The sequence below is a fragment of the Daldinia childiae genome (assembly GCF_008694065.1).
Source record: "Daldinia childiae strain JS-1345 chromosome Unknown Scaffold3, whole genome shotgun sequence".
Taxonomy (NCBI): domain Eukaryota; kingdom Fungi; phylum Ascomycota; class Sordariomycetes; order Xylariales; family Hypoxylaceae; genus Daldinia; species Daldinia childiae.
In genome coordinates this window covers 5,274,833-5,287,110 of record NW_022984644.1, presented here as the reverse complement: position 1 = coordinate 5,287,110, position 12,278 = coordinate 5,274,833, and the positions used below count along the sequence as shown (strand labels likewise).

Genomic DNA, 12,278 nt, shown 5'->3' with positions numbered 1-12,278 from the left:
GCGTGGGTGTTTGGACCTTTTTATTTTATGATAAGTCTTCTAATGTTGTCCTTACTCTCTTTATCCAATGATGGCAGAAGTTCTTTTTGGGAGTTGCAGAACATTAGTGCAGCATTAATAAAAAATTGCGCATATAAACTACTAGTTTCCGAGGCGTCTCTCTCCTCTTTATTGTGAGATTGAATAGGTATCTTCCTGGTAATAGGTTACGGATTAGGTGTATAACATCTTTAAGAACTCTATAACAATTATGAGTTTGAGATAAAAGGGGTATCAATTAGGTTACTCGTGTCCTAGTAAAACTATTCGCTTATTCACGTCTTAGTTTCGATTGAAAGCGTCTCCATCTCTATCCTCTGGACGTCTGCTTCTTGGTCATCTTTGCCAGCATCTGATTCATCTGCTTCAGTATCTTCCCTGTCCTCATCATCCTCATCCGTGGATGCTCCATCATACTCATCTCCCGAACCGGCCTCATCTCCTCTTGTCGCCTGCTGCTCTCTGATAGCAGCCTCCAGATCTTTAAGAGCCTTCTTTGAAAACCCCGACGCTTCAACTGCAGCGTCAAGCCTCCTGGCACCATCTTTACCCACTGTCTTCTTGGCATCCTTGAAGAAGGGTCCTGGTTCGGTACCGACGAAGTGGAAGCGTCGCTCGAAAAATTTCTTCACGCAGTTGACGTCTCGGTCAAAGTACATTTCGGCATTTTGATGGTCCATTGATACCATCTGGGGAAAGTCGATGAGGATGGGAGTTACTGTGAATTTCTCCTTGCTCTCATTTGCCATGCCCTCGACTTCCTTGCCCTTGGCGGATGGGTTTGGTTCATCCCGCTCTTCTTTGATTAGGATGTTGAACTCGTTGAAGTCACCGTGAATCAAACCGTGCTTGGCCAGTCGCAGAATCATGGATATTAATTCTGCGTATAGGGCAGCCGGGTCAGGGACTTCGGAGATCTGGCGTAGGGGGAAGGCGTCGATGAAATTCATAAGAATAGTGTGGCGACTTTGCGCTATGGGCTCTGGTACGGGGAATCCTTCTTCCTTTAGAGCGCGCATAAAGGCGAACTCCTTCTCAGCGGCTAACCGCGATAGGTACATCCAACTGCCGCCATGGCGCTTTCGGAGGTAGTCACGGTTCGACTTGACGGTACGAAAGGAGATACGTCCTAATCGGTGGATTTTAAGGACGTGTTGTGTGCCCGATTCGTCGGCTACGACTAGAATATCACTCTCTTTGCCGACACCGATCCGGTTTCCTACACTATACACCTCCCGCCGGCTCGCGTACGTATGAAGTGCTAGGTAGTCTAGACCACCGTACGTCAACCGGTACCCGTCATACTTGGCCTCCTTGAGCCGCGCGATCAGGCCGACCTTGGCTAGCGCGGAGATGGACTTGTGCACGCGACTGCTACCACCGCGAAGTTTGGAGAGAGATTCTATAAGTGGGGTAGGGATGATTTCATGGTTCCTGCTGCCGATCTCGACCTGCCCAATTTTCGGTCAGTCGAGGAGCGGCTTTTCAAGATGGGAAGAAGAAGAGGGGTCGTACAGCTGTTAGGACTCGCCAGTCCTCTGCTGTGAGATGGCGCATGGCCTTAGTGTCGAGCTTCATGGTGACTGGCTGATCCTTGTTTGATGTGGGAGTTTGGGTACTATTATAAAAGCCTTTCTAAAATGACGGGAGTTCTATAACAGGTACCTAGGCGTTGGTTGAGGAGGATTGAAAATAAGAGAAGTAGAACAAGAGGTACATGAGATAGAATATGAGATGGAAAACCCCCACCAATTCTAACAAAAAAATACAAGGGACCCTCTATCTAATCTACGATAAGATAAGATCTCAAGTACCCTGATGTACATGTCCGGATGCCGTAGGTCTTATTGGATGTAACTGCACTGACTTTTTTAGAATTTTGATTGGTCTGATCGACGTCAATGATTGGGAAGGCTCTGTTGAACTTTTAGCGCACTGACCACTTTCAATCAGGCGGCAGAGCAGTCGCGTAATACCTAGCAAGGCCCTTCCCGCCTTGCCTTAGAGCTTCGACCTGACCTGCCACTTCAAGAGCTTTCATGTTGGGAAAGCTTATCCGCAATCCGTAACACGCAACTTGCAACCTTTATTTTTTACATCCGCTTCATCCACCACAACAACCTTACCGAATCGAAACGTCTTTCTTTTCCCCCCTCTGCCGTACCCGTTCATAGGGTTTCTATCATATTACTATCTCAGCTGTCTGGTCCCTATTGAATTAGTTCATCTTGGGAACGGCGTCTGGAATCTTATCCACTTGTAGTTTGTATTAGCTACCACATTTGCCCCCAGACGACCATGGCGCCGAGCAGTAACCAGCCCACGTCGGCCGACAAGGGAAAAGGCAAGGCTGTCGAAAGCCAACCTGGCGATAACAAGAAGGCCAAAGATGCTCAGTCTTCAGCTACTGGCAAGAAGGATGAGGACAAGGTCGATTGTGCGTCTACTCCCCGCCTACTGCGTCATCATCTTATACTAATGGTTATATAGCTACGGAGGACTTGAGCGAGGAAGATCAGCAGCTCAAGAGTGAGCTTGATATGCTGGTAGAGCGATTAACGGTATGATTATGACACTCCCTGTGCTGTTTATCTTCTGGAAGTGCTAACTCGGTTCGTAGGAGTCCGATGCATCCCTCTACAAGCCGTCCTTGGAGGCCATGAAGACTTCTATTAAGACTTCGACATCCTCGATGACAGCAGTACCAAAGCCATTGAAGTTTCTAAGGCCACACTACGAAACCATGACAAAACTTTATGACGAGTGGCCAGAGGGAGAAGACAAATCATCTCTAGCAGACGTCCTGTCGGTCATAGGCATGACCTTCTCGGACGAGGATCGCCAAGACACCCTAAAGTACCGCTTATTATCACCAACACAAGACATAGGGTCGTGGGGCCACGAATACGTCCGTCACCTAGCCTTGGAGATTGGTGAGGTCTACGGAAAACGAGTCACCGCGGAAGAGTCTGTCAAGGACTTGGTAGATCTTGCATTGATTCTCGTGCCGTTGTTCTTGAAGAGCAACGCCGAGGCCGATGCTGTTGATCTCATGAGTGAACTCGAGATTATCGAAGACCTCCCCAAATTTGTCGACGAGAACACCTATTCTCGTGTCTGTCTATACCTTATAAGTATGGTGAACCTCCTGACATACCCAGAGAATGAGCAGTTCCTTCGGACTGCATTTATCATCTACAGCGCCTACAAGGAATACACTCAAGCTATGGTGATTGCTATCCGGCTCAATGACCTGGATCTTATTAATAGTGTTTCCAATTCGACCAAAGATCCCTCGTTAAAAAAGCAGATGTCTTTCTTGATTGGTCGCCAGAAGAGCTGGGTAAATGTCATGAGAGACATAGATTCTAAGAAAGACGCGATGGAGATGGAGGAGGCTGTTAGCAACGTCAAGTTGGCGGAGTACTTCAAGACTCTAGGTAAAGAGCTGAACATTCTGGAGCCCAAGACCACTGAAGATATTTACAAGAGCCATCTGGAAAGTAGCCGAGTTGCTGGTATGACAAACTTGGACTCTGCACGGCACAACCTTGCCGCCGCTTTTGTCAATGCTTTTGTCAATGCCGGCTACGGCAACGACAAGATGATGCTCGTTGATCAGGATAAGGAGTCGTGGGTATGGAAGACTAAAGATGAGGGTATGGTCTCTACCGTCGCATCCCTCGGAACACTTCTCATGTGGGACGTCGAGACAGGTCTGGACAAGATAGATAAGTTCACTTATTCGTCTGAACCATTGATAGTTGCAGGTTCGATGTTAGCTATCGGCATCATGACCTCGGGCGTGCGTATAGATAGCGAACCCGGTCTGGCGCTGCTAGGCGACCCGGAAAAGCTCGAGAATAAGCACCGACTTATCCGAATAACGGCCATTATGGGTCTTGGACTTTCCTACGCTGGATCTCATAAGGAAGAGGTGTTGGAACATCTGATTCCCATTATTAGCAATCCCGACAACGACATGCAGATCGTGGCCATGGCTGCTCTGTCTTGTGGTCTTATCTGCGTCGGTTCCGCTAACCCTCTGGCGATCGAGGAAATAATGGGTGTCTTGTTGGACGATGAGCGCGGAAACGTTTTTTCGGACAAGTGGTTTAGATTCCTAGCCCTTGGACTCGGGCTTCTCTTTTTCGGCCGTCAGGAGGAGGTCGATGTTATCTTAGAGACGCTAAAGGCAGTTTCCCATCCCATGGGTCGGCCAACAGCGATCCTATGTGAAGTCTGCGCCTGGGCTGGCACTGGAGCCGTACTGAAGATTCAAGAACTGCTGCATATATGTAACGAGCACTTTGATGCCGATTCCGGAGACAAGGGCTGTGAGGAATTATTGCAAATGTACGCAGTCCTTGGAATTGCGTTGGTAGCGATGGGCGAGGATGTCGGGCAAGAGATGGTACTGCGACAATTTGGACATCTCATGCATTACGGCGAGGCCAACATTCGGCGTGTCGTGCCGCTGGCTATGGCTTTGATTAGCCCTAGCAACCCACAAATGAAGGTCTACGATACACTATCTCGGTATAGTCACGATAACGACAACGATGTCGCGATAAACGCAATCTTCGCAATGGGATTACTCGGTGCTGGCACGAACAACGCAAGGTTGGCCCAACTTCTACGACAATTGGCCAGCTACTACCACCGGGATCAAGAAACCCTCTTTATAGTCCGTATCGCACAGGGTCTTTTGCACATGGGCAAAGGCACCATGACGCTTAACCCCTTCCACACGGATCGGCAAATTCTTTCGAGAGTAGCGACATCCGGTCTGCTGGCTACTCTTGTCGCTATGATTGATGCCAAGCAATTTATCACATCTAACTCCCACTACCTCCTTTATTACCTTATCACGGCTATGCATCCTCGTTTCCTCGTCACTCTAGATGAAGATCTTAAGCCTTTGACAGTCAACGTCCGTGTTGGTCAAGCCGTCGATGTTGTCGGCCAGGCAGGCCGACCCAAAACGATCACTGGATGGCAAACGCAGAGCACGCCCGTGCTTTTGGCGTACGGGGAGCGAGCAGAATTAGAGGACGAGCAGTATATTAGTCTCAGCAGTACACTAGAAGGCCTTGTCATCCTTCGCAAGGTAAGGCCAAATTCTCTTTCTTAGCACTATTGATATATTTAGGATTATATTTACTGACATCCTAATAGAATCCCGACTGGGAGGATGGAAAGTAGTACAAGTCGGGTCGACTTCTATGACCTCCTGGTAGATTATCGTTCTAACTCTGACCTGGAGCAAGACTTGTTGCTCGTGACTCTGGACTAGCCACAGGATGAAAAAATGTACTAATAAAAACCACATAATGCACTTCCAAGCATCGCAAGTTTAGAGCGCGACGTCGCTTGGTCTCACGCATTAGATATATGGTGGAAACGACTCAGGTCCTTAGGACCGGGCTCGACGTTATATCGTTGGTAATGAACATGATTACCTACTTGCTTAATACCTTGCCCTTCTACGTAGACGTGACTCTTAAGTATTATATATGTTGGCCGAGGTAGGCATGTACTACCTAATATGCCGACATCTTTACTTCCTCGACGGCCTAGCATTTTTCGCCTTCTTCTGCTCCTTGACCACACGCGCCTTGCGAATGTCTTCCGAGCTCTTGATCTCCTTCTTACTACCCATACCATCCTTGAAACGACCAACACGGTTCTCGCGTGCATCGGCCACGCGCTTCTTGCGCACGTGGTAGTCGTCACGGTACTTGTCAGCTTCCTTGGGAGCCTTCTCCTGCTTATGTCTGTACCGCCCACCATTTTCCTCTCCCGTACCAGGCGCACCTAAGCGCGGGAGTTTCTTCTCGGCCTCGCCGACACGGGGTAGACGACCGAGGCGCTGAGCGCGTCGCCACTTATCAAAGCGGCCGCTTTGGAAACTAGCAGCGATCTTGACACCGCTCTCGCCGCGGACTAATCGCTTGCCGCCGCCGGCGGACTGGGCGCGCGAGCCGTCGTCGTCGTTGTCCCGGGCGACGTACTTGGAGGCTTTCTTGTCCCAGCGCATGCGGGCGCGAGTCGGGGCGCCGAAGCTCTTGGCGCCCTCGTCGTTGGTCAAGTCCATGGTTAGGTTGCGGGCTGCAGCGACGAAGTTAGCGGTGCTGCTGGCGGCGGCGGATTGCGAGTTGGAGCCCGAGTGGACGCCGTAGCCGCGCTCTTCGGCGGCATTGATGGTGCGTGGGGTGTAAGACATGAAGATGTCGGAGTCTTGGAAGGAGGAGGTTGGGTCTTTGGAGGAGGATTTGTTGTGGTTGGATATGGTGACTTCGAGGTCGGAGTCGGAGTCTTCGTCCTCGATGTTGGCGGGTTCAGCGTCGGATTCTACGGCGTCTTCCTGGGCATCTGCCATTTCCTCGTCTTCATCGTCGAATCTATCTATACCATCCATTTCTTCGGTCTCGTTCGCCTCTTCGTTATCTTCATCTTTACCGGATTTACGAGGACCGAAGCGCTCGCGAATGCCCTTCATAACGTCGGCCGCATCGTTTTTTCCTGGCTTAGATGATCTGCTAACCTCAAAGATCGTCTCATGTGGCTTGAAGCCGCTGATCTTCGCGAGCATTTCTGCACGAGCATCCTCAGCCGCTCCTAATTCGTCGCCAAAGATAGGGTGAAGTTGCACCCAGCCTTTCGACTTAATAATTTCTTTTGCTCGTCGGGCACTTTGGCTAGAAGCCGAATTACGTGTCCTTAAATAAAGCTTCTCAGCTTTCTCCGATACTCTACGCAGACCGCTGATATCTTCACTCTCCCCTAAGACTTTGTTAAGCCATTCCACGTTGGTTTCTACCTTGCTTCGAACCGGGGCTCCAACTGTAATGTCTTCTGAAAAGTTTGTAGCATCCTTGCCTTCTTTACCAAGGACAAGTTTCTTGCCCAGAAACAGCTGCAAATCTAGTAGATACGGAGCATCCATGTCTCTCACGAGACTATAACTCCAACCTCTCTGCCCCGCTCTCGCCGTACGACCAACTCGGTGGACGAAGATTTTGGGTTGAGGAGGGAAATCGTAGTTGATCACATTGGCAAGAATAGGAATATCGATACCTCTCGCAGCCACGTCTGTTACTACCAAAATGTTGGAACGGCCACGCCTGAAGTTTTCGACTTGCTCCTTTCTGGCCGTCTGGTCTAGGGATCCGTATACGTATGATACTGCGAACCCTGATTCGCCCAGTAGAGATTGTAGATACTCGACGTGATGTTTTGTAGCAGCGAATATAATAGTCGAGTGCTCTGTTGGTTTCTCTCTTACTCTTGGCGCATCTGATCCTCGCTTTCTCTTGTTTGCATGTCTATCAGACTCTGCCTGAACGCCCTCTGGTAATCCCGTGGGCATTTTGATAATATCATTTAGGATATGGAGAAGGGTACCTTCTTTCTCGGCACCCTTCACGCTAAAAAATGCTGATTGAAGATCTGGAGATATCTTTGTCTCGGCATCTAAGCGGACTAGACTTGGATCTTGTAAACCTGCACGAGCAAACTCGACCAATGAAGCCGGTAAGGTGGCTGAGAAGAGTAAGGTCTGCCTTGAGGCGGGCAGGGCGTGTAAGATCTCTGTTAATTGCGCAGCGAAACCCATTTCGAACAACCTGTCTGCCTCGTCGAAAACGACATACTGGATTGAGGATAAATCGAGAGACATTTCGACCTTGAGATGTAGGAATCGGCCGGGGGTACAGATGACGATATCGGGATTTGTTGTCATAGAGCTGAACTGCTCTTCCAAACTATCACCACCAACAAGAAGTACGCATTTGAGGGTCGTTCCGCGACTGAATTCCTTGACAACCTTTAGAGTCTGGATGGCTAGTTCTCGAGACGGCGAGAGGATCAATGCTCTTGCACCAACCGTAGCACTATGTGCTCTCAAACGTTCTATCATAGGAATAACGAATGCTGCTGTTTTACCGGAACCTGTTCTTGCCATACCAACGACGTCCTTCCTCTGCATAATTAATGGTATAGCTTTCCTCTGAACAGGGGTAGGAACCGAGAACCCTTTTCGCGTGATGGCTCTTAGTAAGTTGGCATTGAGACCTATGATTAGTTACATTGTCAGACAGAGTTATATAATAGTATGTTACATGCCGTCAGACGGATGTGTACGAACCCATGGCCTGAAAACCACCACCCTTCTTAACAGATTTTCCTTGAACATTACTGGTTTTTCTAAAAGAAGCAGCTTGTTTAAGGGCAATAAAGGCCGCGTCGCCATCATCTTCTTCTTCATCGCCGCCGCCGTCCAGGAAATCAAGGTCTAAATAGTTCTGTGTGTCATTCTTTTTGTTCGTCCTACTCGATGCGCCGGTGTTGTCTGTGAGCAGCGATCCTAGAATATCAACTTCGTTTTCGGACGGCGTCGGAGATACCGCGCGCGACGGCATATTGTTGATTGGCTGGTATACCGATATGCAGCCTACATAGATGTACGGGCGACAACAAGGTAATGCTGAAATTAAGACAAATCGATTAGGCAATTGAGTCTACAATCTCAGATTGAAGCTGTCGTGGGGTGGCTCAAGAACTTTTTTCGAAGTTGTAGGACCCTTGCTAATGTTATCGATACGCTAATGTCTGATAAGCATTTCATCTCCACTACATAACATGCTGCACGATGTACCTATTGTACAAGAAGGTACATACATAGGTACAAGTACACCCTTGTTTGTACCTATCGTATCGTAACTTCTATTCCTTATCTCCTCGCCTCCAGCTCCGAACCTCTTACACTTACATTTGATTTATTTACACACTTACATTGCATCTGATACTTCATCTTTCTCATACATTCTTTTTAATTGCTGGCTGCACTAAGCTAGCCATCACTCCCGGGTACATTCTTCTACAGGAAAGATGGCGACTAAAGAAGAGAGTCCTGTTGAGGATAAGGATGCAATTGATACGCTTGAGGCGGAAGCCAAGGAGTTCGACAAGGCAAGCTGAACCCATCGCATCCTCGTCGCATATTTACTAACATTATTCAATTTAGGATGCCGAGATCGATCGTATTCTAAAAGCTTTCCGTTTAGATGCGTAAGTTATTTTGACGAATCGCGTTTAAAAAAAGAGATAATACTAATATCTACTATAGCTACGCAGTTCTAGATCTGAACCCTGGTGTCCCGGAATCCGATATTAAGCTAGCCTACCGCAAGAAATCCCTACTTATCCATCCGGATAAGACGAAGAATCCTTCTGCACCAGAAGCCTTCGATCGTCTGAAGAAGGCGCAGACCGAGCTGATGGACGAGAAGCACCGGGAGCGGTTAGACGAGGCCATCGCGGACGCGCGCATGCTACTAATCCGCGAGAATAAGTGGACGGTTGACAGCCCGGAGCTAAAAACAGAGGAATTCGCAAAGAATTGGCGCGTGAAGACGCGCGAGGTCCTGATCGATAACGAGCTAAGACGGAAACGTCAGATGAAAGCCCAGATGCAGGAGGAGGGCCGCGAGCAGCGCAAGGTCGACCAGGATCTCGAGGACCGCAAGCGCAAGAGGCAGCACGAGCAGGATTGGGAGAGCACCCGAGACCAGCGCATTGACAGCTGGCGCCAGTTTCAAAAGTCCAAGTCCGGCGACGATAAGAAGAAGAAAAAGAAGCTGAAGCCGATTGGTTGAGTGTGGGAGAATCTAGATGGGGGAACTATGCGGTTGCACATATGCTTGCTTGCTTACACAGGAATCGCACGCTCGTCGACCCTAGGTCAGATGAATGGGGTGATGGATGACTACATACGTCATGGGTTACTACGTGAGTTCTATTTGATAGACCGAAATACTTATGAGCCTAACTCCCTTAGTGACATTGAGACCGAATTTTTTTCGTTTCCATCACAGGAACAGGATATCAAGGTGAGTTTGTACGTGCTTTTATGTATTCCAGGGTTTGCGATGACTGCATACAACAGACCCAGTAGTGGGACGACAACAGAGAGGTCGTTACCCCTGGTCTCAACCTGATTCTAAGACGAATAAGGGGCGAAGACGCAGCAGCTATCCGGATTCCCTCGCATCTCGACATAAAATCTATATGCAATAGGCCAACTTTCTCAAAGTAGTCATTTCGGTTTCGTAGATTAATACGCCTTACTATCCTGGTCGCCGGTCCCTAAACGTAGCTCTTTTGTCTTCCTACTAATGTGCCCAATTCCTAATTCAAGGTCTATGCTTCTGCTTATACTGAATGAATCTAGAAAGATTCATGTACGCTTCTTCAGCACGCACACGCAGCTCGGTTGATTTTCTCCTATCAATCGTCTTCACCATAGCCTTCACTATTGGAGTTGCCTCTTCAAAATGCTGCAGAAAGTTGTCTTTCCAGAAAACCTCTTTGTCCCATACCTTATACTCATCACCGTAGATATCGAACAATTGGTTCAGGGCCTCTACAACGTCTGCGGCCGGTGTCTCGGGTAGTCCCTTCACTACCGTGAGGAGGAAGATACCCATCTCCCGATTTAATTCGATCGATTCGACAAGCGCGAGTTGTCCGAGTACTCCAATACACTTGACGCCAAGACTTTGGAATGGATCTTCCTGGTCTGGATTGAGGTTCTTGGATGCGTGGTACAGTGATATGAACTTTTTATGCTCATCTCCGCTGAGGAACGTCTGACCATGCAGAGTCCTCGCGACAGCCCATGCGAGGCTCGTCACGATCGTAGCAAGTTCGACATCAGATGTATTACTCGAAAGTACCGGCGTTATTATCTGTTGCCAGATCATACGTGCTGTCGGCGTCCAAGCGTGTAATATGGCTGCATTCGATTTCTCGGCAAAATCAATACAGCTCACCGTCCAAGAGATGTTATTCAGAGCCGTTAAAGCATGACCACGAATAAGTTCTGAGGTCTCGTCGTCGCCACCATTTGCACGAACAATTTTCACAAGTTGTGGAACTGCCTTTTGGATAAGCTCTTTCAGGGTAGGCAAGTCATCAATGCCCTCAATCTCGTCGTCGCCGTCGTCTGCTCCAGTGACCATTTCCATGTCTGCTTCTATTTCGTCTTGGTCCATCTCTTCGTCATCTCCATTCTCTTCATCGGATTCATGGTCAGAAAGGTCCTCTTCGCTATCAGCTTCCATAACATCCGCCTTTTGTGCCCTTTTTTCTTTTTTGTTCCCCAACTCCAGGGTCTGCTGTAGGGTAGTACCGATAGATGCTAGTATCTCAAGAGCCAGCCGCAAAACCTCCGCTGGGCTTGTTGAGCTGTTGCCATTTGTCATGCTCCCACTTGATTGAACGTGCTCAAGTGTCTGAGAAAGCGTGGGGACGAGAACAGCGTCGCAAGCACCATCCTTGCCAGGAGTATGATCATTCCATTTCACCATAGGGAATATGTTGTGCAACACACCACAAGCTAAGACTGCCTTATAGCCATCGCCGCTCTTGAATGCGATGAGCTGTTTATAACACTTAGTGGTATTATCAGCAAGCAGCACATCCGCGAACTGTTTGTTGTCCTCAGAAAGCGTGATCATACACGAGAGGGCACTATTCAAGACCGGTGCGGCTGTGAAATCTAACGTGACGAGGGTAAAGAGAAACCGAAGTATTTGCTCATTGCGAGTGGCCGCATCTAGAGCTTCATCTTGTGCTTCACCTAGAGCTGACAGTATAGCAGTAAGTGACTCTGCAATACTCCAGACGAAGTTCTGCTCAGCTTTAGTGGTTTTGCTAAAAGCAGGACTTGTTGACGTGAGAGTAGCTGTTATCTATGTGAGAGTCAATAAATTATGATCGTTTGGCCTTTTTTTCTAAAGGTGTTCAAGTCTTACCTTCGCACAGGCATGCTGAATAGCAGTTAGAACATCAACTCGATATAGGTGGATACAGAAGTCGGCCTCTTCCTCAGCTGTAAGGATGCGTAGAATTTCCCATCCTGCTGCCCGACTCTCCAGACTTGCGTCGGTTAGAGTCTCACTAAGAAGGATATGAACAATCTTCTCCCGTAGAAGTAGTTTTCGGCATTTGGTATCCTGAACTATATTGGCGATGGCACCAGCAGCGGCAGTCCTATATTTTGGTTCGGTGCTCTGGAGATCCTTCAAGACGGGCAAAATACTTTTCTCTCTTATCGCTGCTAATTCCGGATCCGAGGGTGGCTTTACTGGTTTAGCAATTGGATCGGAGCGCTGACCACCTTTCGCCCTGTTACGGCGGGATTTGGCCATAGTGAAAAAGCAATAGGATTTTGG

The 12,278-nt window shown here is 48.5% G+C and overlaps 5 protein-coding genes across 5 annotated transcripts; 2 read left to right on the top strand and 3 right to left on the bottom strand.

Moving 5' to 3' along the window:
* Nucleotides 1-314: 314 nt before the first annotated feature.
* On the bottom strand, nucleotides 315-1,617 carry GL218_04151 (Serine/threonine-protein kinase rio2; the record flags this gene model as incomplete). Its single annotated transcript, XM_033580735.1, has 2 exons — nucleotides 315-1,490; nucleotides 1,555-1,617. The coding sequence occupies 2 exons, from the start codon at nucleotides 1,615-1,617 to the stop codon at nucleotides 315-317; spliced, it is 1,239 nt and encodes a 412-aa protein (XP_033436070.1).
* A 720-nt stretch (nucleotides 1,618-2,337) lies between these two features.
* GL218_04150 (26S proteasome regulatory subunit rpn-1) lies at nucleotides 2,338-5,244 on the top strand (the record flags this gene model as incomplete). Its single annotated transcript, XM_033580734.1, has 4 exons — nucleotides 2,338-2,476; nucleotides 2,530-2,600; nucleotides 2,660-5,149; nucleotides 5,218-5,244. 4 exons carry the CDS (start codon nucleotides 2,338-2,340, stop codon nucleotides 5,242-5,244), a joined length of 2,727 nt encoding a protein of 908 aa, XP_033436069.1.
* Nucleotides 5,245-5,599: 355 nt separating this feature from the next.
* On the bottom strand, nucleotides 5,600-8,462 carry GL218_04149 (ATP-dependent RNA helicase DBP10; the record flags this gene model as incomplete). Its single annotated transcript, XM_033580733.1, has 2 exons — nucleotides 5,600-8,115; nucleotides 8,189-8,462. 2 exons carry the CDS (start codon nucleotides 8,460-8,462, stop codon nucleotides 5,600-5,602), a joined length of 2,790 nt encoding a protein of 929 aa, XP_033436301.1.
* Nucleotides 8,463-8,931: 469 nt separating this feature from the next.
* Nucleotides 8,932-9,698, top strand: GL218_04148 (J domain-containing protein spf31; the record flags this gene model as incomplete). The annotated part of the gene is made up of 3 exons (XM_033580732.1): nucleotides 8,932-9,012; nucleotides 9,068-9,111; nucleotides 9,170-9,698. 3 exons carry the CDS (start codon nucleotides 8,932-8,934, stop codon nucleotides 9,696-9,698), a joined length of 654 nt encoding a protein of 217 aa, XP_033436302.1.
* Nucleotides 9,699-10,235: 537 nt separating this feature from the next.
* Nucleotides 10,236-12,254, bottom strand: GL218_04147 (uncharacterized protein; the record flags this gene model as incomplete). Its single annotated transcript, XM_033580731.1, has 2 exons — nucleotides 10,236-11,795; nucleotides 11,859-12,254. 2 exons carry the CDS (start codon nucleotides 12,252-12,254, stop codon nucleotides 10,236-10,238), a joined length of 1,956 nt encoding a protein of 651 aa, XP_033436303.1.
* Between the last annotated feature and the right edge of the window lie 24 nt (nucleotides 12,255-12,278).